Consider the following 26072-nt stretch of genomic DNA (forward strand, 5'->3'; position numbering starts at 1 on the left):
AATAAAAATATAAATTATATATATTTTAAATATGTATAAACCATATTTATTTAAATTTTGAGATTTTAGATTCAAGTCTCATCCGTATAAATCACGTCTAGGTTTTTACTTTAGATTTCATATTATATTAAGTCTTACAATGTGTGAGTTTTTTCCAAATTTATTCTAATTTGAGTTTGGATATATTCTAGTTTCTTTTTTTAATGTGCTTTGTAATGGTTGATTATGATTATAGTTATTTCGAATGTGTATTATTGTAATTATAATTGTGATTATATTTGTAATTTGTAAAACCGTAAAAAATCTAATATAACATTTAACAAACCATGACATGTAACACCCCCAACCCACATCTGTTGCCGAAATAAGGTTTTGGAGCATTACCGAAACTTATCGATCAAATAGACATAAATTTATACATTGATATCACATAATATTCAAGTATAAACCCAATTAAATTCATACATAATGTCCCTTATTTGAGCCCTCGAGGTCCAAAATACGTGTTAGAAACAAATCGGGACTAATTTGGAGACTCAGATAATTTTTCATAAAATATTAAAAATTTTCAAAGCTGCAGGGTTCACATGCCCGTGTTGTCAGGCCATGTGTCTCACACAGTCCAGTCACATGCCCGTGTGTCTGGTCGTGTCGACTCAAAATGTACCTTTAACAATAAGTTTACCATTCCCTGCAAGCTTGAATAATAAGTAACTCAAAAATCATTCGTTTAACCAATTCAAAACACAATCAAACACATCCAAAATATGTCAAAACAATCATCCTAGGTGCCTAACCAATGTATCCTCATAGGTACCACAATTATATCATCAAAACATACCAATAAAACATCATTCAAATTCAATTTGTAAACATGCCAAATTCAAACTATTTTACCTATTTCATGTTCATTTAAACATTAACTTAAACTTGCCATAATCTGACCTCAAACATAAACACATATTTATATGCATATAACCATCCAATATTAACTTATAATCTTATTTACAATCAATCCACAAAATGATTAATATTTAGACACTATAGGTACATGCCGACACAAAAGGAAAAACATCACCACGTTTGAGTTCGGGATCATTGTTGGATGTTGAATCGGCGATCAAAATTAAGTACCTAACTTGTGCACGGGAAACAAAACTGTACGCTGAGTAAAAAACTCTGTGATCTTTCTACAATCCAAATATTTAAAAATAAAACAATATGATATGTATAATAAAATGTTAAACACAATTGAACATTTAAAACCATACAATACTAAATTTTCCATCACTTGCTATAGAAATAGCTTTTCACAATTTTAATCACATTTCATTTATGCAATTGCTTTATCCATAATGCAATTGCTTTATCCATACCATATTCAATTCACTATTCCACCTCATTTCTCATATCATTCCATTTCAATATCAATTATAAGACTTTATTATTCATTTACCCCCTATTAACATGAGTCGGAATCGAACAGATACATGGATCCAACCAAAACATACCAGTTTGGCACCCAGTGCTTCATCAGATAAATCGAAGTAATAAATTGACACTCAGTGTCTCATCAATTAATCCAAAGTAAATTGACACCCAGTGCCTCATCGAATTAATCCGAAATAATAAATTAACTAACCAATTGAGCTTTGAACCATTGAAACCTTAACTTTTCTCCTTCTTTCTTTCTTTTTTTCTTTTCTTTCTTTCCTTCTCTGTTTCGTTTCTTTCTTTCCTTCCTTTTCTATTTCTTTTTCTTTTACTTTATCATTATAATATAATAATATATATATACTTAACTTTTAAGTTTTAATATTATAACTTTAAATATTTATAATATATACACTTATGCAGCCTCAATTATGATCATTAGCATAATTGCTCCTTTGGTCCCTTTAATTTTTCTTTAATTTATAATTCAACTTTCACTCTTTATACAATTTAGTCCTTTTACCTAATTACTCTTAATTCATGCAATTTCACCTAACCAAAACCTAATTAACTACACAACTAACTTCGTAAATATTTTTAATAAATATTTACGAGTTCGATTTACGATAACGAAGTCTCAGAAATACACTTTCTAACACCCGTGACTATCGAGTCGTTACATGACATGTCAATGCCAAATTAGTAAGAATAAAGATAGATGTGAAAGAGTACATAAATCCATCAATATGTCAAAATCTTTGAGTATTCTCGTTTTGATCTTCCAAATTATATATACTTATTATCTTATAAATACATGTCATAATATATCGCTATGAGCTCAAAAGTTTACTATCAATAACCAAAAGTATTTTGAACAATATTGTACATCAATTATGTTAACATATAACCAAGACAACTTTCATCACATATATTGCAACTAAGTTCATCACTGATAATGTATATTACCACAACCAAAAGACATATATCAAGTACGGATGTGTAGCAAGAAAATTTAATGCAATGTAATATAAATATGTCTATTTCTAACTAGTACTCCTTAAACCTTAGTGAAACCAATCCTTACCAAAATCAAAGCATGAATATATCAAAATAAACTTTGATTTTGTAGAAACTAATCTTAAAATTATTTAAAAATTATAAACTCCCACTAGAACTAAATATCCTTAAATGACATGAGTCATGTGAGTAGTATGCTCATGATGGTAATCTCTTAGTAAGTGAATCCGCGATTATGGAATTTGTGCCAATATACTCTATAAATACTTTATCACTCTAATCTCTTTCTTTAACAAGTAGAAAATTAAAATAAAACATTAGGTAAAATAGCATATGCAATATATTAATGAAGTCCACGATAAAGAAGAATAATTATAGATAAGTCTTTAATGTAGTCTCAATCCAATCTCTTTATTTCAAGGGATTCAATTGCTTAATTTAATTCAATCTTCAATATATATTGCTCCAAATTGATTGGTCTTCAAAGATGAACCATCAAACGTCCAATAAATCAATTGATTTTATTGAAAAGATTGATAACTCCAAATAAGACAAGTTATGTGCTAAGTGTAGTGGCGCTGCTCACATAACTACCTCAAGAATAAAACTGCTATCAAGGTAGAGCAAAGTTTTCATATTTAGAGCACGAAATGGACTTGTCTAAGTAAATTTCAATCCACTTTGATCTGTCGAATCAACTACCTTTAATATAAGAATACAAAAGATTTAGATAAATATTCATAAAATTAGCTCATATATTTTGTGATAGCAAATCATACTATATAAGATAGGTAAATCATGTAAGGATCCTTCAAAAATACGATTATTTAATCTAATCTAATCTCTTCTCTATTTGATTAATAAAATCCTTAAAAAAATCCAAACAAACAACAAAATATTTTAATTAAATTATAAGATATTTGCAGTGCCAACCACTGCTCTCACAATTTCCTTCAACATAAACAATAAAACCATTAAAAAATTTTAAATCCATGTGCATTTTAAGTTCATGATTACTATTACGAGAATCCACATAGTGCATATGAAAAATATCATGAAATTAAATGAAAGTGTAGGCATATGTATGTGGCTTTTAATTATAACTCATATGGTTTTGGTGTAAAGATATCTTTTGGTCAATCAAATATTGTGTCTTCATGATTGTGAATAAAGTTTCTTAATTATTATTATTTTATTTTTATTATTATTATTTTTAAATTGGTAATTCTAAGGGAAAATTATAAATCAATATTAATCGAAGATTTGAGTATAATTTTTTTTACTGTTTTACCAACGATTCAATTGATTTATTATTTAAATAATAATAACAATAAAAAAGAACAAATATGACTATTAGGCGTGAAGGAAGTGTTACCAACTAAATTATAAAATATTAACGAAATTTAAAATGAAAGCATTTGTAGTTGTTTTATTTGAAAAAGAAATTTATACCTTTGGAATTTCATGAAATAATATATATATATAATAATGATGTTGAAAAAATACTAATATATGTATGAAAATTTTGAAAATTGAAATTGCAAATTGAAGTGATCAAATTCGTTTTTCGAAATGAATTTTAAAAATTACACACCCTTTTTTTTAGTTTTAGCTTACTTTAGATTTTCTCGATCAATCCCTTTATCTCTCATTCTTTGAGAACAAAAAAGATTCTTTTCAAATTTGAATTTATTCATTTGGAGTCTGAGTTCTTCAACTTCATTTTTATTTACTTATTTATTATTTTTATTATTTTCCCCTTTATTTTTGACTTCTTTTCATTTTATTTTATTCCCTTCCATCATTTCTTAAGTCCTATAGGTTTGATCCTATAGAATCTGACCCATTTTCTCATTGAGCAAAGGGTACGAATTAAATCAAGTAAATTAATTTTTGAATTTTTTTAACTATTAACTTAACCTTAACATATTAATTTAATTTTGAAAAAGTTGCAAATATAAAAGCTAAATGCTGAAAAAAAGTGATCGGAGAAGTTGAAAGCACTACAAAACAATGCATAAAACATAGGAGATAAATATTGTTTACATAGTTTAATTTTCCTACGTTTGTGGAGCCTAGTTCATGAGAAATATTCACTATCTTCAGCACTTACAACAAAGGAACCTAAATTTATCACTCCTAGTGACAATCTCCTCACTTTTGTAGTCCGAAGATTGATACTCTTACCACTAAATTCACCGTTATTGTTGGGAATCAACCCGATTAAGCAACGAACAAGTAAAAAATAGCGGAAGAAATTGAGAAATTGAACACACAAATTTAACGTGGAAAAACCCCTCTAAAGAGGATAAAAAACAATAGGTAAAGATAATTTTATTATAAAGGCAAAAGAACAAAAAGTACAAAAGATGGAGATAAAAACTAAGCCCAAAAAGTCAAAAACAAAGAACCCTCAAAACGTAAAAACAAAATTCTCCAAAAGTGTTATGAGTTCTAATCTTTTTAATGAGTGTTTTTTCTATGGTTGTAAAAGAGCCTATTTATAGGCTAAATTCGTAGGTCAAATGATAAAAAAATAATCTAGACTAATCAGAGTTCGACTGAAACAAATAAATAGAGTTTAATTGGAGATTATCTCTCAAATTTGATTGAAATATGAGGCATACTCAACAAATCTCCACCTTGACTCGTATTTCCACAACATTATCTTTGTCAAAGCCCGCCATGGCCCTATCTTGAACTATGCAGGGAATTAACTGGGCCGAATCTGTGCTTAGAAGCTAGAAAACTTCTAGCCTTTGACTTGTGCACTGCCAAAACAAAACTAACCCGAGTTTGATTTTTACGAACACAGTGTCCTAACTTTTCAAAACCTGCATCCAAAAGAAAACCTTTCTTCAATGAAGCGGTCATACATTTGTCCCTCCTATGACCAAGTTGCAACCGCTCCAAACAAGTTGGCTTCGACTCCGTAACGAATGAGGGACGTCCGATTTCACCAGTCACTGTAGAACCTTCTAGAATATAAATTGTAACACCCATAACCCGTATTCGATGCTGAAATAGGGTTACAGAGCATTACTGAACTTACAGATCAAACAAACAGACATTTCATTTTCATAACACAAACATTTTAGAAACCAATCAAATTCGTTCATATAGTCCATAATATGAACCCTCGAGACCCAAAATAGACGTTAAAAACAAGTTGGGACTAAACTGAGAACTCAAGGAATTTTTTGGAAAACATGGAAATTTTTCCGAGGTGTAGGGGACACACGCCCGTGTGGCCAAGCGTGTAGGCACTCTAAATGGGGACACAGGGCCATGTCTCAGCTTGTGTCCGTACCCGTGTAACTCACTGAATTGGGTCACATGGCCAAGCTACACGCCCGTGTGCTAGGCCGTGTGAGGCTACTGACTTGTTTTCTAAAGAGGCTATAGGGGACACACGCCCGTGTCTCTGCCCGTATGGATAAAAATAGGCCATATTCCAAGTCATATTTCTCACCCAAATTTGGTACCAAATTAAACACATCAATTAACATATGACCAAATCATAAATAGGCATTCAAACCAACCAAAATCAAGCCCAAGCATGCAATATCATCACTCACAATTATGATACCCATAAGCACCTCAATTTGCCACTTTAAGACATATCAATTATGCCTCCAAAATCCACCTAAATGATCAAACACATAAATGCATTTTTGTGCCTAACATTTAACATGTATATCACTTATCACCCTCAATTATTTGGTGCCCAAGATACCAATTCACAAACAAGACATTCCCATAGCAACCATATGTCACATATAATAAGGCTATTTGCTCATATATACATAACAAAACATACTAAAAACAAGTCAAATCAAATGACTAAATACATAACCAAACATATAGGCTACCATTAGCCAAAAAGACCTATACATGTCATTTAACCAAAATATATAGCCAAAAGTACCAAAATAGTTAATAGATAGTGTGATGAGATCTCCAACAACTTCTAATCCGAACGACCTGCTGAAACACTATAAAACACGGAAAAATAAACAGAGTAAGTAATTAAGCTTAGTAAGTTCGTATAACACAGAATTTAACTTACCATTTAACCACAATTTACGTAAGTAACTCAAAGCATATCACAATTCAATTTGGCCAAAGCCTAACACATATTCATCAATCAAGTTAGCCATGCATTCATATAAAAACCGAAAAAATCATTTATGAGTTCAACAACTATTTAAATTTTATGTACATACAACATTTATACCATGTATTCGTATATCATATATAAACCTTTTTACATGTAATTCATGTAAATACCTGTACTAATTCGTATCGAACTCATATAAACTTGTAACAGAACTTTGCTCGTTGAACCACTTAGAATATCGTTAGATACACGGGTGGTACACACGAGGTGTATGGAACTGTAAACCGTCAATTCCTATACATGTATGCTCATACGAGCTATAAACGATAAGCTCCTCTGAGCTGAAATAACAGTAAGCTCATATGAGCTGAGAATCGATAAGCTCTCACGAGCTGCAAACCAGTAAGATCATACGAGCCGTGGTGTGTCTGCAACACATGCAGTACCTCAACCAAATTGGTAACCCTAATGACATGTCATTTGTATCCTACGAATTCCTAAGGTTCAAACAGGGCTTGGTAGTCATCATACGTCGTCGAATATGCAATCGGTATTCATTTATGGAAATTACTCAATTCGCAAAAATATAATTCAATTTAAAACATATAAATGTACAATTTAATTACACGAACTTACCTCAAACTCGTACGGAGAAAAAAGATCGTTTAGTCCACTACTTTGTCTTTTCCCCAATTTAATTCTGAATGTTACTTTTCTTGATCTATATAATCAAATTTAACTAATTTAAACATCATTCTAATCAATTCAATCCAAAAATCATGTAATGGCAAAATTACTATTTTGCCCCTATTCTTTTGACTTTTTTACAATTTAGTCCCTAGGCTCGTAAAATGAAATTCATGCAATTTCATCCCTACCCAAGCCTAGCCGAATATCATATATGATTATAGCTGCCCATACATTTCATAATTTCACACATTTACCACATAATTTTCACATTTCTCAATTTTATACCTAATTAACAATTTCATTAAAAATCACTTAACAAAAGTTGTTTAACTCAGAACAAAGATTCATTTTATTCTATTAAACTTCACAAAAAAACTAAAATACACTCATGGTAAATCCCTATCATTTCAACCATTTTGCAAATTAGTCCCCTCGTTAGCTAGGTTAAGCTACAACAATCCCGAAAACATAAAAATTATTAAAAACAGGACAAAATTTCACTTACATGCAAGGGATTCTTGGCTGAAATTTTCAAGCTTTTCAAAATGTGTTTCTTGCTGAAATTTTTAGTTGGAGAAAGCTAACAAAGATGATAGCTTTGGTTGTTTTATTTATTTTTATATTTAATTACCAAATTACATTTACCTAACTTTAAAAATTACACAATTACCATGCCAAGCACATCCACATACTCAATTAATAGTTTAATTACCATATAAGGACCTCCACTTTAAAGTTCTATAGCTATTTAATACCTTTAGCTAATAGAACACAACTTTTGCACTTTACGTGATTTAGCCATTTTCCTCAAATTAAACTTGCAAACGGTAAAATTTCTTAACCAAATTTTTATAACATAATCCTATCATGCTGTAGATCACAAAATAATATTAAAATAATTTTTTTACCTCATATTTGTGGTCCCAAAATCACTGTTCCGATTTCACAGAAAACGGGCTGTTACATAAATACTGCCAGCTTTTTTACCTTTTAACAAAACGAGAGCCCCATGAGATACCTTAATGCCGCTTGAATTAATGTTAATTCTGCAACATTTGGAGTCTAAAATACTCAAGGAGATGAGATTCTTTCGTAAATTAGGTACATACCTGACATTTGAAAATGTCTTAATCATCCGATCGTTCATCCTAATTTTAACAGTATCAATACCGATTACCTTACTGGATGAATCGTTCCCCATGCATACAACTCCACCTTCAACCGAACTGTATGTGGAGAACCATTCTCTGTTGGGACACGTTAAAAAACATCCCGAATCTAGGATCTAATCAGATGTAAGCTCGGAGCTATCACTCATTGACACTAATAAGAAATCATCATTGCTTTTGTCGGTAAAATTAGCACCCGCTACATCTTCCTCTCAACTCTCAGTAGCCCTTTTATTTCGCAATTTTATGGCAATTTGCTTTAACATGACCTAACTTTTTACAATAATGACACATTTTGTCTTGCTTCTTTGATGCTACCAAAATGGAAGCTTGCCTATCTTCCTTGCTATCCGAACCAAACTCATTGTCAAGTTTGTCTTTACTCAACAAATGACCCTTCAAATCCTCGAACGAGAGTTTATCTCTGCCATAAATCAGGGTCTCCCTGAAAAACTTGTATGAAGAGGGTAAAGAGTACAATAATAACATAGTCTGATCTTTGTCGTCAATCTTAACCTCAACATTCTTTAAATCATTCAAAAGAGTAATAAATTGACTAATGTGATCTCTAAGAAGCTTATCTTCATTCATGTGAAACATAAATAGATGTTGTTTCAACACTAACTGGTTAGCCAAAGACTTAGTCGCATAAAGAGTTTCTAACTTTTTTCACAATGCGGATGAGGTTTTCTCCATCCATACCTCATACAATACCTTATTCACAAAACACAACTAGATTGTAGACAGGGCCTTTTCATCAAGCTCTTTCCATTCTGTCCGATCTAAATTCTCAATTTTTTCTTGGTAATGATCTTTTTCAAGTCAGTTTGAACTAGAATTGCCATCATCTGAACTAGCCACATATTGAAATTTGTAACACCATCGAACTTCTCCATGTCAAACCTTGTTGTTGCAATCTCTAAATGGGCTGATCTGCGAAAATTAAACTATCTCTAATACCACTTGTTGGGAATTGACTAGATTAAGCAACGAACAAGTAAAAAATAGTGGAAGAAATTGATAAATTGAACACAAAAATTAACATAGAAAAACCCCTCTAGAGAGAATAAAAAACCACGAGAAAAAATAATATTACTATAATGACAAAAGAATTAATAGTACAAAAGATGGAGATAAAAAATAAACCCCGAAACCCGAAAACAAAAATCCCTCAAAATGTAAACACAAAAATCTCCAAAAGTGTTATAAGTTCTAATCTTTTTAATGGGTGTTTTTTCTATAGTTGTAAAAAATCCTATTTATAGGCTAAATTCGTAGGTCAAATAACTATTTATAGGTTAAATTCATAGGTTAAATAATAATAAAATAATCTAAACTAATCAGAATTCGACAGAAACAAATAAACAAAGTTTAACTGGGAGATTGTCTCTCAAATTTAACTAAAATATGAGGCATACTCAACAATTATGAACTTAACTTGTAAAATCACAACACAAAAATTTCACAATAAAATATACTCTCACAAAAAATGTTCCTTAATTATACAGATTAAATGCTCTAAAAAATAGTATATTTTAATGAAATCAAGTAATTCATGCCTAATATTTAATATACACATAATATGAAATCTATCAAAATGGGCCATGCAATTGATTGATTGTAAATAAAGTAACTGCCTTTGCTGCATTTTTTGCTTAGAGTTTGCCACTATAAATATGATAGACATCTAACAACCCTGTTTTTCTAATCTCCTATAATTTTGTTTTTTTTATGTAGGTGATATTTTTTTACTATTAAATGGTATATTATTTTCTAAAAAATATGTTTCCTCTCCCGACAAATAATTTTATATATTATCTATATTATTAATAAAATATTTATTGAATTGGTGTCACGAGTTAATCGGGCAGTTAAGAAATTATAAAAACGACGTTATATTTAAAATAAGTTATATTAATAGAGGATACTTTAATCTTTTTAATTTAAAAAACAATAAAAATATATAATGTGAGATTTGAACTCACACCAATCACATTGAAAAACTTTAAATTTACTACTAAACCAGGACTTTATTTTGATTTATTTATACATTGTATTTTTATTATGCACACTTTATTAGCTCCATGAATTATGTATTTATATTAATATTATTAATTAAGTTGGTGTCATAGGTCAATTTGACACTGACGCACAATTGATAACAAAACCATATAAAGAATTGTAGTGTATTTAGTATTATTAATATGGTGTATTTATGTATTTAAATTTTGTTTTACCTACAATTTAATATATTTTTTAACCATAGATTTTATTAACTATTATATGTTATTCTTAAACGCACATCTGTGTTCTAAAAGTGTGATTTCCACATGAATATACGAGTGATAAGATTTCTAGTATTTAAAATATATATGTATACATTACATGCAAGGCAAATACAAGACAAGAAAAAAAAAACTCCATTTGATTGATTATTGTAAATTATAAAGACAAATTTAGAAATTAATAATAAAAAATATTAAAGTAATTTAGTAAATCATAGTTTGATTCTTTAATGAACCAAAGTTGGTAACATATGTTTATTGAATTTTCAAGAATCATAAGAAAAGAAAACAAGAAATGAGGGCATGGGAAAACTTTAAAATAAATGCATGAAATTCAGTTGTCAAGCAAATTGGAGGAGCTTGACAGCTAACAGAAATTGGCTAGGCTAGGTTGGGCTAGTATCATACCACTTTCCAAAATTTTCATTTATGAAGGAAAGAAACCATATATATCCATCCAGAAAATCAGAATTGGGTACTATTTTGTAGTCAACAAACTAAAGGCTAATTAATAATTGTATGAGTTGAATGACATGAAAAAAGGGAATTCACTTCAATCATTTGTGGAATAAATTTCCATTTTTGTATTTAGTGTAATGGATGGAGGATTTAATTAATTGTTTCATTCTCTAACACTTAGGTTTTGTTTTCCTTAAGCTAAAACTAATGGAATATGCGGTGATACTCTCGTTTGTAAATTAAAGAAATTTTCATGTCTTCCTACAAAAGATATGCCTTATTTTAGGAATTTTTTGCATTAAAACAATAAATTATCTTTTAAAGAAAAACCTAAAAAAATCAGTTTATGAAAAATACATTTAAAGAAACCATTTTTATATTTCATAAATATAAACTTAAAATGATTCTATATCCATAATAATGTTATTGATTTGTGAAAAATTAATTAAATTAAAATTTTGTATGTAAAATTGCACAAAATCAAAGTTCATGTTTAACATTGCAAATTATGTATCCAAAATTTAATTTACGAAACAAAAATTATAGATTCTATCATCAAATCTCCAAGCTTTGTTTGAAAACTTTAAAGTTTGTTTAGAAATATATAAATAAATATTGCTGAAAAATTCAATCAAAAATCAATATAAAATAACTTTGTAAAAAATTATAATGAATACCACAACCTTCTTTTAATATTAAAAAAGAAGTCAAATCTCCTTTAATCATAAGATCACATGATAATGAAACATATTTTCATGATTAATTATTTATCTCTTCAAAAGGTAGCAAATGACAAATGATGTACATTTAGCGTACCACTATTGGTGTCTCAGATTATGGTTCTTGATGGTTTACTATCGAATGTGCAAATGGTTGATTCTCAAATTGACGTTCTACTTCTTCTCGCATTTTTATTTTCAATATCAAAAAATGAAAAGATAAAACAAATGCGGGCTCCTTATTGGGCCAAATCCCAAATAGCTCACAAACAAGATCCAACCAACATTTTAATTTAAAGCTCAAAAGAGGCTCACTTGAAGCAAGATGATTGTAGGATTAAAGTAGATTACATTATATATAAATATTTTAATAAAATTCAAATTTTAAGCTAAATTATTTGTTTAATTTGATGAGTTGATCCGGATATTTTTTAATTTATAAATGTATTTAGATATTACATCTACCGATTTGGAGTTAAAATATTAAAGAAAAAATTGAAGTCTTAGTATTTTATTTTTTATTTTCTGCGCGTGTAATATTAATAGGAGTAGTAATAGTCTCGTTTATTGAGATTGAGTCAAAACAATCATTATTTCCTTTGTTACTTTTTCTCGAAAAACAAAAAATAGAAAAATAGAAAACTTACAAATTTTAGTCTAATGTTACAACGAAAAAATGTGTTTTGGACTAGTTACAAAGATGTCTCCAACTTTAGTTAAAAATAAAAAATAAAAGTTTTGTCAACAATTCGTTAGTGGATTAACAAAATTTTTAATTGCAGTGATAAATTCGAACAATTATCTTAATTAGAGTGACTAAATTGACAAAAAAATATTAGAGTAACCATAATAAAACGACGCTATTTTAAAGTGACTTGCAGTACAATTTACTCTAATAGTTAATGGGAAAAAATCTTATAAATATTTAAATTACCAATAATATGTAAAATTTTATAATTTTTTTTCAATTTTCAAATATTATAAATTATTCATTATGAACATAGGCTAAAAAAATATTATCATGTAAATATATCTATTTGATTAATTAAAAATGTAAAGAGAAAACTAAAATTAATACCAAAATATTTTGCTCTAGCGAGAAGAGCATTTATATTATAACATGAGAGCTTAGATTAATTATTTTTAACTACAAATATAAAAATACTTTAAAAAAAATTTACTTGAACCAAAAACCTTAAAAATTTCAATATCTCAACCTGGTGATGCAGGCTAAATTCAAGTGTTTAATGTTGGAGTATAATCCGCCTATTTTTTAGATAGGCCTAATCTCTTAATACTTAATTACTTATATCAAAAGCCGCCAAAAAATTAAAGATTCCTACAAGTTTGGACGACGAGTCTACCAGGTACCAACAAACAAATGTAGTGGAAAGACAGGAGGTGAAAAACACGTGCATTCATTGCGGGTGGGAGTGAATTGAGCTTCACTATTCCAGTGTGCAAAGAACATCGATCGGGTTAAGGTTTTCTGGAACCGCAAATCGTGTGTCCCATAATACCTGGACCTGCTACTCTGTTTTGCCTTCACAAATCATCAACTCAAAGGTCGGCCATTTTTCTTTTTCTTTTTTTCAATTTTTATTTTATTGCTAGTAAGTTTTATTATTATTGTTTGCTTTTTCGTCTTGCGTTTTGGGTTTCTGGATTGGCTTTCATCGTCCCACCTACTCCATGTCTCATTCTTTTGACTTTTTCATCAGTATCTGGTGTTCAACTTTGATTTTTATTTTGTTTTAATTCTTTTTTAGGTTTATCTGGATCATTCAATGTTGGCTGCTTTTCTTGTTGGAGTTTTCCCGCATTCAATTACACTAAATATTTTCTTCTTCTTCTTTTTTTTATATATATAATTTGGGTCTCGATTAATCGTATGGTCAATTCTCAAAGCAGCCCACTCTTCTCAGCTTTTATCAATTGAAATTCAACAACCCCACTTCATATTTTGCCTTACTGATTGGGATAATGAATTAATTATATTTTTATTTGCTGGAGTATTTCGTCTTTAATCCCCAAGTCCTTTACTGATACGTTTGCTTAATTATCATACATAATTGTATTCTTTTTTTTTCCTTAACAAAAAAAAATTGGTCAATTGAGTACAGGACAAGTGACCAAAAAGGCTCAGCCCCCAAAAGCAGTTAGGGTGGTGAGAATATTGTGGGAATTAATGGCTGGTCTAACTGGACACCCAGTTCTGGAAATTGGCGATAAGTTTGAGGAACTTCAAAATAATATTTTTAACAATAATAAAAACAAGGAGGTTATAGACAAGGCAGGGTTGGTGGTGAAAGGAGAGGAAAATAGTAATAACAATAACAATAATCAGGGAGGTGAGAGAGATATGGCTCCTCCTACTAGCAATTCGCTTCACAGGTCAGGTTCAAGGCCTCAACTTGACCTTAGCAAAGCTGCAATCCAAGGCAATTCTGAGGAAAGGGATCCTACCATTTTGTTGCCTAATCAATCTGATGATATTTCTCATTTTGCTCTTGATATTGGAGGTATCATCATTTCTAATTCAACCTTCTTTTTTTCCTACTAGTCCTTGTGGTTCATTCTCATGGTTTAGTTCTCAAAGGTTTTTGCATTCTGAGTTGCTTTTTGTTTAAACTGTTGGCTATTTTCTTTCAGTCTTTGGAGAAAACCTGAGTTTTCTTCTCCTCCTTTTCACTCCCCCTTATATGGAAGTTCTACAATAATCTAGCATGAATTACTGTGGAACTAATGATGGGAGAAGATTGATATTCGATACTACTACATCTGAACTCTGAAGGAAGTATTTCAAAGTCTAACTTAGGTTCCAAAGTTATTTTATGCCACAACTATGTACCTGATATGGATATGTTCTGTTTCTTTGAGGAATACTTGTACGTTGCGTTTGATTTCAGTATTTTAACTTATTTCAGAAGAGCTGAGGTGACTTCATAAGCTTTTATTGTTTCTTTAGTAAAATGAGATTCCTTACTGTAATGGCTTCCACCTTTCCCCACCCCTGTTGTGCATGTCGGTTCTGTTCTTTTTCTGGTTCTTTAATCATAGTTCAAACCTTTAACGAAATTATTTTTCTGCCTCTTCTAGAGCATTGAAAATTTAAAATCTTATTTTTCAGGCTCTCTTATTAAGTTGGTGTACTTTTCAAGACATGAAGGTCAATCAATTGATGATAAGAGGAAGAAAACTGTCAAGGAAATTTCAAATGGTAGCAGGAGAAGCTATCCTATTCTTGGTGGGAGGCTTCACTTTGTGAAGTTTGAGACAAGCAAGTTGAATGAGTGTTTGGATTTTATTTCTTCCAAGCAGCTTCACAATGGCAGTAAACATTCTTATTTCTTTCCCTTTTCATTTTTCCTTGATCCATCTTCTTTTCTTATTAATGGAGATTCACATGCTGGTTGCATCATATTCATGGCTTTGTTGACCTGCATTAACATATTATGTTCAGCAATTACATTTAACCTTTTTAATTATTTTTGTTCTTTTCCTTCTATTTTCTAAATAGGAATTGATTCTCATTACTGGAATTCTGAGGCCCCAAACAAAGAAAATGCAGTTATCAAGGTAACTTTGTGTTTAGTGCCTTCTTCATAGCATTTTTTATGTTCTATTTTCAAACAAGTTGGACCAATTTTATGTTACATTGGTGAGAAGATCCTGTACTAAAGCATTGTTTTCAAAATCCTTAAATATATGTACAAAATGGTAATTTGAGTTATTGGCTATTCTAATCAATATTTTTCTATTTCAGACACAAGAATATATGACTACTGTCGATGTATATGCTGCAGTCTCATTTCTGCTACAGTCTTTTCTTTACTGATCATACAAACATACCATCTCATAGATTCTGTGTTTACCTTGCACATTAGATGACCTGGAAGAAGTTCTTGACTATTCATTTCCCCAATATTTAGCTGTCTTGTTTCTTTTACTTAAGCTGGTACATTATGAAATATTCTCCTGAGGTTTCATTAGAAGAATATGGAAAAAATTCATTAATTTGAGAATATTAAGGCCTTGTTCTTGGGTAATAATTGCTATGATAAAAGTCAAATGTTTTTTATCTGTAGAAGACTTGTTTAACTGAGGTTTAAAATGTTAATAAATTGCTTGAGTAATAATTGCAATGGTATAGTAAATGTTCTTTATAGGTGGAAGAGTTGTTTAGCTGAGGTTTAAACTGTTAATAGATTGCTTCACAGTTCACATTCACACCTTTTTAAATGCATACTTCTTCTAACAAGTTGAGTTTGTGAGAAGGCCACAGGGGGTGGGGCATACAAGTTTGCAGACCTCTTTAAAGAAAGGCTTGGGGTCAGTATCGACAAAGAAGATGAAATGGATTGTCTTGTGGCAGGAGCAAATTTCTTACTAAAGGTCAATTCTTCGTCATAATCTCATTTGCATCTTTTATAAACTAGTACATAATGCCACTTTTTTAAGCAGAAAAATGGATGATGGTAGTATATTCTTGATCTGGTCAAGTTTACTTTCAGGAGACTATTATATATAAACAGTAGTGAGATAGATCATCTTATAAGCGCATTGGTGAAAGTTGAATGTGGTCATTTGTGGTAATAATTCTTAAATGTGTAGAATTGATGATTATTTCTAATACATAATCTCATGAATGCTTGAGGAGGCCTATCCTGGCTAAGGAGGAACTTTCCCTTATGCATAATCTAAAATCTAAACGTGCATTTGTGTAACCAATTGTTTCTAAAATTGATTTTTGGAAGTATTCATATTCTTTTACAAAATTTATGCATGCTCCAATAGTTTACAGCATATCACTCAATGTAAATTTGGTATTTATACTGAGCAGGCTATTCGTCATGAAGCTTTCACACACATGGAGGGTCACAAAGAGTTTGTTCAGATTGACCACAATGATCTGTTCCCCTATCTTCTTGTTAATGTTGGATCTGGTGTTAGTATGATAAAGGTATTTTTTAATTAATTTTTCTTTTACCTCTTTTTCAAGCTGCTTGGGATATGAGCTTGATTATGGTCTAAAACAATCTACACTACTGGTTTGGTTCAGGTTGATGGGGATGGAAAATTTCAGCGTGTTAGCGGAACAAATGTTGGAGGTGGTACCTATTGGGGATTGGGGAGGCTACTAACGAAGTGCAACAGGTTGTTTTTAGTCTCCTTTTTTCCTTTTTGTGTGATCCCAACATGCTACATCTTCTGTATTATATTATCCAGACCTTCCTCTAAATCCATCTCCTTTTCAGCTTTGATGAACTGCTAGAACTGAGTCAAAGGGGAGACAACAGGACCATAGACATGCTTGTTGGAGACATTTATGGTGGTATGGATTACTCTAAGGTATATCTTATCATCTTTTCTTTCTATTACCTGAACATTTAACAGGCTTGGGCAACTCTAAGATGTATCAATTCTATGATTAATGGGCAACTTGATTTTTTCTTCTCCATTGTTAGTTCCTTCTAACTTAAATCATGGCAGATTGGTCTCTCTGCTTCAACCATAGCTTCAAGTTTTGGCAAGGCTATCTCTGACAAAAAGGAGCTTGAAGATCACAGACCTGAAGATATTTCCTTGTCTCTCTTGCGAATGATTTCATATAATATTGGGCAGGTTAATTTCAAAATAAAAAATATTATGTAAAGTATGTTTATTTGAAATATATTGTTGTTGTTTTCTTTTCGAAGGAATTGATTATCAGAATTAGGCTGAAAGTCTTGCTTGAATTGTCTTCGAGGATCATCCTTCCTAAGATGGCAATACTTGCCATTTTCTTTATATTCTTGAGAAGGGTGAAGAATTGTATTGTGCAGAACAGTTCATTTGCTTGACATATAGAAAATTCTTAAACCTCTAGGAGCAAACATTTTAATTTACTTGTACATTATCTTGTAACTAGCTTATGTTGTAAATTTGTCATACATGCTTCTATATAACCTTTCAGGTTAGTTATAGTGCTCCTTATTTTGTTAGTTGTCCTGATTCTGATTTGAGTAGTTCTGCTATGTAGATATCATACTTAAATGCACTTCGGTTTGGGCTTAAGCGAATTTTTTTCGGAGGATTTTTCATTAGGGGTCATGCGTATACTATGGATACAATCTCTTTTGCTGTTCATTTCTGGTAAGTGTAGAAAGTTTATCCTTGTTTGTACATGTTGATGAGTGGTTACTGTACTCTTCCGATGATCAAATGTTGCATACTTGGTCTAAGGTCACAGGGACAGGCACAAGCTATGTTCTTGCGACATGAAGGGTTTTTGGGAGCCTTAGGTGCATTTATGAGTTATGAGAAGCTTGGCCTCGATGACTTGATGGTGCATCAGTTAGTTGAAAGGTTTCCAATGGGCGCACCATACACAGGAGGAAAGATACATGGACCACCACTTGGTAACTTGAATGAAAAGGCAAGTATAGTTAGACTTTGTCATATCTGACCTGACCAACATCAAAGCCGTAGATACCAATGAGTGTGAGTTGGGTCCAAGTTGACTGTAAATGGGTTGGATTTGAGTTTGCCTCTCAACCTCGCGTTCTGTGATTTTGAAACCATTCTACATATCTATTTTCTAAAATCTTCAAGGTTTTGTCTTTTCCATGGGGAGTTGACTACAAATCTAGTACCCGGAGTTAATCTTGGATATAAATTGCTTTGAGCTTAACACAGGGCTTTTTAAAAATTTTCCTAAAGGAAATATAAAATAGAGAATTGTATATCGACAAATCATAATTTAGTACTTGCAAACATGAACTTTTACCCATTCGTAACATTAAAAGAACAATAGCATATGTGTTCTACATCAATTTTCTTTCTTTTTAGTACCTAGGTTGTCTTTTCTACCCTGTTTACTCTGTTATCTATCAGTATGAGAAATTTTGAGCTTCTCCAGTATTTCAAATACAAAGGTTCTGCAGAACCTGTTTCTTGAAGCAGCCAAAATTATCATTCCTGCAAAATAATGAATTGCAGAATTACTGCTCCATGCACATTCTCACGTGGTTTTTGACTTTCTGTCCTGCTTTAAAAGGATGAAAACAAAGAACTTTTATGCATGTACGTTGGCACAGATGGAACAAAGTTTTAGATGTAGCAATTAATTCATTGACATTAGTACCCTTTTGCTTTCTTTTATTCTTAATAATTCTTTACGTCGTTTCCAAGTTAATAATTTACAATAAATAAATTGCAGATTTTGAATTACAGTAAATGATATACGCTTTTTGTGTTGTGGACAAATAATTTGGGGCAGCTGAAGAAAGTAAAACGGATTCAAACTTTGCCAAAAATGCATTATTTAATAGTGGTAGTGATAGGGGTTTGGAGTAGCTTTCAAGTGAGGAATACTCTTTAACACTCAAAAGAACATATTCCATTTTAGGTGAATTACAGGAACACCCTACTGTATTGCTTCAAGAGCTATGCTAGGCTCATCCAGATTCTGAGAACCTGTACTTTATGCCTACCATTAAAAAAAAAAATCAAACAACTAAAAGTTGAAAATTCTATGGTGGTTCCCTAGAATCTTAGCATAGACCTTTCTTTTCTAGGGCATCATAAAGGCTTGATTCCTAAAGCACCTGTGTAGGAATATATCCCATAAAACTGGATTATTATAGGCAAACTTGACCAAAGAGGGATTAGAATATTTTGATGGTTTAACAAGAGTTAAGTCCTGGCATTCTTGTTGCCAAATCGAGGAGAGAAAATAGATGATGTTAACCTTTCAATTGTTAGAGTACTAAGAACAGGGAATCTTTTCATTTCAACATGAGAGCTCATGTTATTTAATCCGAGTTTTATTATTTTCCCCTTACATTTCTTGTCTAAGAACTTGAAAGCTAATTCCTCTTTTGAATTCCTTTTTAGCTTTAGTTCTCCTACTAGACCTCACACTCCACTTTGTGTGGGTTCAACTGCAGATTTCTTGGATGGAAAAGTTTGTGTTGAAGGGGACTGAGATTACTGCACCAGTACCAATGGCTCCACCTGGAACCACTGGACTTGGGGGATTTGAAGTTCCCTCTTCCAAAGGTGGTACTCTGCGCTCTGATGCAAGTGCTTTAAATGTTGGTGTTCTCCATCTTGTACCCACTTTGGAGGTGTTCCCGTTATTAGCCAACCCTAAAATGTACGTAAAAGAACTTGTGTATCTTTTTTAGCATTTATAAATTTTACAATATATATAATATTTTAAGAAAACAGCTGTTGAATTTAACGATATCTTAATGCTTATCATGCACATAAATTTTCTAGTCAATTTGATATCTATTCACTGCATGTATTTAGCACTTGGAACTAAAAATAGCTATGCATTTTTAATTAATTTGAAATTTGTTCTCATGATCTACAAATAGAAAGAATGGAATTTGAGGCTTCGATTGAAAATTAAATATGGCATAGAAATATATTAAGTGGTGTAAACTCAGCAAGCTGTGCACCAGTATAAGTGGAGATTCTCTCTCTTTCTCTCATATAATATGTGTATTTTGGCCCGGCTACTATTTACTCACAGAGGTAAAATGATTTTTTTTGGAAATGAAGTTGGATGTTACTCTTTTGTCTTTGTAATTTGGCATGCTAGGATCTGCAAGAACCTTTTATGAAACTACTATTATTATACAGAATTTTTTGGTGGTTAGATTTTATCTGTCCATGCAATAGTTTAATTTGTTATCTTGAATTACATTCAAACAGGTATGAGCCTAATACCATTGATCTCTCAGATCACTGCGAGCTTGAGTAAGTAAGCGGTTGAAATATGCTACTTTTTACTTATTCGAGACTTCCTAAGACTGCTTTGAAAAATAGATCTGATAACTTCTTACTTTCCATTATACTGATCCACAAACAAGGATTTCTCATTTTATTTTGGATATACTTGTTCCCTCAGGTATTGGTTCACTGTGCTTTCAGAGCACTTGCCAGACCTTGTTGATAAGGTAAATAAAAACTGTATTGCTCTGAATTTTTCATTTTTCTTGCATTACCTGTATATGATGTATATCTGGACAATGTAGGAGATATAACCCTCCAAGGACCCTTCAAATATATGGAAAAACTTAGAAAGGAATGAACATTCCCCTGTCAAACACATACTTGTACTTGACATTCATACCTGAGTTCGAGTAATGTGGAATATAAACCTTGTCAGGCCTCTAGGACTCTCTCTCTTAGAAGATCATGGATAATTATTGAGTACCTAAATCATGAAGATATATGAATTGTTTTCTAAGAAGTGAGCCATTCCTGGTGGAATTTTTACAGCTTCAATGCTGCTGATAGCTGATGGAATTTCACAATAGCAATCAAAATTGAATACAACAATTTGAGCATTCCCGTGACTTGCCTTCTGATGCCTGGTTCTATTTTCAAAAGAAATATAAGAACTGATGGTAACAAAGCTTTTTAAAATGCTTAAAGTACATTTATCCAGTTCTTTGTTCTTTAGGATTTGATGAAAGAACTTCCCCCTTTCCGAAGAAGAGAGAGAAAGGGAATTCTCCTTGTGTTCATTGGCCATATGAAAATAACCATAAAGTCCAAAGAAAATTGAATTCTTATCAAATGTGTTAGGCAGTGGAAATAATTTGAAGTTAAATTACTCCTAGAACTACTTTGTAATCTGTGAGCTTGTCAAATGTGTTAGGCAGTGGCAAGTGAAGGTGGAACTGATGATGCTAAAAGAAGAGGTGATGCTTTTGCTCGTGCTTTCTCTGCTCACTTGGCAAGGTGACTTATACCTAATGAAAGTATATTATTCATTATTATTAACATTATTAACTGGCAAAATCTAATCTACCCATATAGACAGCAAACTAGCGTAATTGTAGCTTATCTTTGAGGATTAGTAAAAAACATGAGATACTGGGGGAAGACTACAACTGAATTTCATACTTAGCTCACTCTGCTTAGAAATTTTCATCAAAGGTGAATGATGTTTTTCTCAGGATGAGGTCTTAAATAGAGCATATAATGGAAAGGTATAATGCATTTAGCCACCAACAGAGAGTGGGAGATTGTTTTTGTTACTAAAGTAAATGCTCTTTAATCATTTTTTGTGCAAAATGTAAACAGTAGTTATTACAAATATTGCTTCCTAGATGTTTTTACTAGGGGGTTTATGTTTTTTTTTTCTTTCTTTTAAACAAAAAGCTTGTGATACGGTTTATTCTTTTTTCTGAATTCTGTTTAACTGAAAATCATTGGAATAAATTGAACTTTTACTTTTAGATACTTATGCGCTTACATCCTCCTGAATAGGTTGATGGAGGAACCAGCTGCTTATGGGAAGTTAGGATTGGCCAATCTTTTGGAACTAAGGGAAGAATGCTTGAGGGAGTTTCAATTTCTTGATGCTTATAGAAGCATCAAACAGAGGTAACCTGCGTTCCAACCAAGTTCTGAACTCTTCTATTGATTTATTTATTAGTATTATTTATAAATTTAGAAGTCCTTTCCTATGTCTCTGTGCCTACACTATGTGTGCTTGCTTTCTTATTACTACCTTGCATCAATACGTTCTGTCTACATGAGCATTAAAAGCATTATTGTACAAACTACTCGTAGTAAATCCTTGCATGATGGTGTTGGGTGTTTATTTAAAAGCATTTGGCTGGCTGTATATGGTTGCAATTTCAAATATATATATGTATGTATAAAGAGCAGAGTAGAAATATATATGTATTGGGCCTGATCTTAAGAACTTAAATATATCTCTACTATTCTTTTAATTAATAAAATATTTAAAATATATTGGGAAGATAATTTTTTCTTTAATAGAAGTTTAGTCAGAACAGCTGCATGTTCCTCCAGTAAAGTGGGAAATTGGCATATTTTTCCTCAAAAACTGGTTTACTGAGTAGTTGCATTGGAAAAGGAAACACTACTCTGGTTAAAATACTTTATGTTTTCAAAGCCCAGTGGGAAAGCTAAAGATAACTTTTTTGCAAATGGCAATCTTAAATTAGATGGACAGTTTCCTTCATTTTCCATTTATTGCACTGTATTTGTTTCTTAAAATAAAAAGTAACATTTACTCTATTTGCTATTGAGAAAAGGATATTGGGGTGGGGAGGCATATTAGTTTAAACAATAAAAGCGGTGGGGTTGGGTAAATCTATATAAGCTTTCTACTACACTGACAACATTTGGGGTGCCTATGGTCTCCCTTGACCAGAGCTAAAATCTGCCCCATTTCTATTAAATTTCAAGCATTTATATGCATGGTACGTGAAAAGGAAACTAGCTGGAAGATTTGTTCAAATACCTGCCTGCGTGACAAGTCATACAGCACAGGCAACATTTACAGTTTCATGACACATTTTACCAAGTTGATGCACATTGATGGTATTGTTTCTTTGGACCTCATTTAAGTCATTTATCGCTGTTTCTCTGATCATGACAGGGAAAATGAGGTATCTCTTGCTGTTTTACCTGATCTATTGATGGAGCTTGATCGTATGGATGAGGTATGGTGATATTTTTGTTTCCTCTTTGGAGGAGCTTGCCAGTTACCAAAATTACCGTCAGGTTCTGCATGTTAACCTTGCTTGCATTTGTTCATTCTTACTGAAATATGTTGTTTTAGGCATGAAAATTGCTTTATCAGATAAAAGATTAGGTGTGAAGATATGTGATCATTTGATAAAAGTTCCAACTCAGGTTTTCAGTTTCGGTTACAGTGCACATTACCTGTTCTACTGCCCTGTTTTTGCCACTATTTTTCTAACCTTTCAACATTTTCCTCACTTTGCAGGAGGCAAGGTTGCTTACCTTAATTGAAGGTGTTCTAGCTGCAAACATATTTGATTGGGGATCCCGAGCCTGTGTTGATCTCTATCATAAAGGAACAATTATCGATATTTATAGAATGAGTCGGAACAAAATGCAAAGACCCTGGCGTGTAAGTGGAGAAAAAATGATTATCTTTATGGTATCTTGATTTGCAGTGTATTATTCTTTATTGAGTGTTTGTTAGAAATTCAGTGAAAAAAAGGAAAATCCTTCTTTTCTGTACTACAGGTGGATGATTTTGATCTCTTTAGGGAGAGAATGTTAGGGTCAGAAGGGAAGAAACCTCGGCCCCATAAGAGAGCTTTACTCTTTGTGGACAACTCAGGTGCTGATGTTGTCCTGGGCATGCTTCCACTAGCAAGAGAACTTCTCCGACGTGGAACAGAAGTAAGTTTGTCATTTTATTTTGCTGTGAATGATCTGCCACTGAATAATAATTACTTTTACAATAAGAGTAGCATGAGTAGTGATGCCTTTACATATCGGAACCCTCAATTGCATGTTTGAAATAAATGTGAGTACTCTTTCAGTTGATGTTTTAATTACCTAGTACAATTATTCTTCTCGTAGATGATGGTTGTGCTATACAAATGCCATAACTTTGGAACTTTAAGAGTAATCTCACTATTGAGACCAAAGATCCTCTGCCATGGCTTTTATCTTGTTTCTTTACCATTTAAATTTCAGAATAACTTATAATGAGATGTTCTGCAGGTTGTTTTGGTTGCAAATTCTCTCCCTGCACTGAATGATGTAACCGCTATGGAGCTTCCTGACATTGTTGCTGAGGCTGCAAAGGTTTGCCTTTTTTAATGTAGCTTTGTTTTTGTAGTACTTATTTACCATCATGTGTTGGACAAGTTATGCTGACTCTTCTAGCCCACAGCATTGTGACATCCTTCGCAGAGCTGCTGAAGCTGGAGGTCTCCTAGTGGATGCAATGACTAACACTCTAGATGGATCTAAAGAAAATTGTTCTTCGGTTCCTTTGATGGTTGTTGAGAATGGGTGTGGGAGCCCATGCATCGATTTGAGGCAGGTCAGCTCGGAGCTAGCTTCAGCAGCCAAACATGCTGATTTGGTATGTTATTATTGTTCTGTGATGGGTAGAGCAAACTTTTACATCCCTTTCTTACTTGTGTCTGGAGAATAAGAAATGCTAGAAGAAATAAGAGAAACCATGCATTTTGCTGCAGATTATCTTAGAAGGAATGGGTAGAGCTCTTCACACCAACTTTAATGCTTGGTTCAAATGTGAAGCCCTGAAGGTATGGTTTTATATGATATCATATGCATCTTAGAATGTAAGAGCAGGAAGCAATTAAATGAGGCCTCCTTGTAGTTGCTGGAACAATCATTGTATCAACCTCTTCTTTATCCAGGTTTTTTTTTTGGAACCAAGGTATCCTCCATGTCTGTTTTACGGTCTTTATAGAGACTAATCCTTTCGGGGTTTATGGCTGCCCCTTCCAACAATATTGTCTCTAAAGTTCTAACCCGAGTCCTTCCCTTGGAAGTGTAATGTGCCTTATCATTATACCCAACACTTATTTGTTATCTTTGAGTTCTTTAAACTATGATCTTCACCAAAGGCTTTAAATATCACATGAACTAGGGCAGGAAACATGAAAATGATGTTTATTTGATTCTAACCTGCAAGTTTGAGGCTTGAGAAGATGTCTTAGGCTCAGAGGTTTCAGTTTCAATCAACTCTTAATATAACACAAAATACCTTGTTTGCAGCTCGCAATGGTGAAGAACCAGAGGTTGGCAGAAAAACTGATCAAGGGAGAGATTTACGATTGTGTTTGCAGATATGAACCTGCGAGTTAAAATATTATATACTAACATGGAGAATGGAGATAAGAGCAATGGAAAGCTGTCAGCATTAGCCTATATTTATATGATATTGTTTAAATTTCTCCATCTAAGTTTGTGATTTTGTTGAATAGGGCAGTCAGTGGTTAGTGTGTACTGAGTGATTAGCAGGCAGCTGAGCTAAGCTTGAGACACCTGCGCTCAATTCTTGAAGACTGTTACTGTTTGTATGATTCGAGAAAGAAGATGGAATAATGTTTAGTAGGGCTGCACTGCACACATCACAAACGTTGTTCAATGTATCATCAGACTGTATACTAATCAACAGAATGAAGAATTTGGACATCGATTGCATAGTTTATCAATGGGATTATAAGATGATGAGGGAGCCCATGCCATGTCCAAACTTTATATATATAAGAGAACAAGGTTGGAGTTAGAGAAACATTTAAAGTTCATTATAAGAATTTTAATTTTACTCAAACATTTGGATTTATCATTTATAAGAAATTTGATTTTGCTGAAAGTTCTTTTCTTGTTAAAATGAATTTATATA

General features: G+C 32.0%; 1 protein-coding gene across 5 annotated transcripts; it reads left to right on the top strand.

Moving 5' to 3' along the window:
• Nucleotides 1–13208: 13208 nt before the first annotated feature.
• Nucleotides 13209–26042, top strand: LOC107904705 (pantothenate kinase 2). Of its 5 annotated transcripts, none has more exons than XM_016831165.2 (23): nucleotides 13209–13459; nucleotides 14017–14415; nucleotides 15024–15227; nucleotides 15414–15472; nucleotides 16172–16288; nucleotides 16737–16856; nucleotides 16956–17050; nucleotides 17152–17245; nucleotides 17387–17518; nucleotides 17916–18028; nucleotides 18119–18311; nucleotides 19825–20033; nucleotides 20600–20644; nucleotides 20796–20844; nucleotides 21552–21634; nucleotides 22166–22282; nucleotides 23310–23373; nucleotides 23661–23807; nucleotides 23927–24085; nucleotides 24413–24496; nucleotides 24585–24779; nucleotides 24895–24966; nucleotides 25442–26042. In XM_016831165.2, the coding sequence occupies exons 2-23, from the start codon at nucleotides 14082–14084 to the stop codon at nucleotides 25529–25531; spliced, it is 2775 nt and encodes a 924-aa protein (XP_016686654.2). In that variant the 5' UTR covers nucleotides 13209–13459; nucleotides 14017–14081; the 3' UTR covers nucleotides 25532–26042. The 5 variants fall into 5 exon arrangements, with proteins under 5 accessions (XP_016686654.2, XP_040961287.1, XP_040961288.1 ...); XM_041105353.1 differs by having other exon boundaries at nucleotides 13263–13459; nucleotides 13663–14415; nucleotides 15024–15224; XM_016831166.2 differs by having other exon boundaries at nucleotides 13264–13459; nucleotides 13663–14415.
• The last annotated feature ends 30 nt before the right edge of the window (nucleotides 26043–26072 follow it).

This window comes from Gossypium hirsutum, chromosome D11 (genome assembly GCF_007990345.1).
Source record: "Gossypium hirsutum isolate 1008001.06 chromosome D11, Gossypium_hirsutum_v2.1, whole genome shotgun sequence".
Classification (NCBI taxonomy): domain Eukaryota; kingdom Viridiplantae; phylum Streptophyta; class Magnoliopsida; order Malvales; family Malvaceae; genus Gossypium; species Gossypium hirsutum.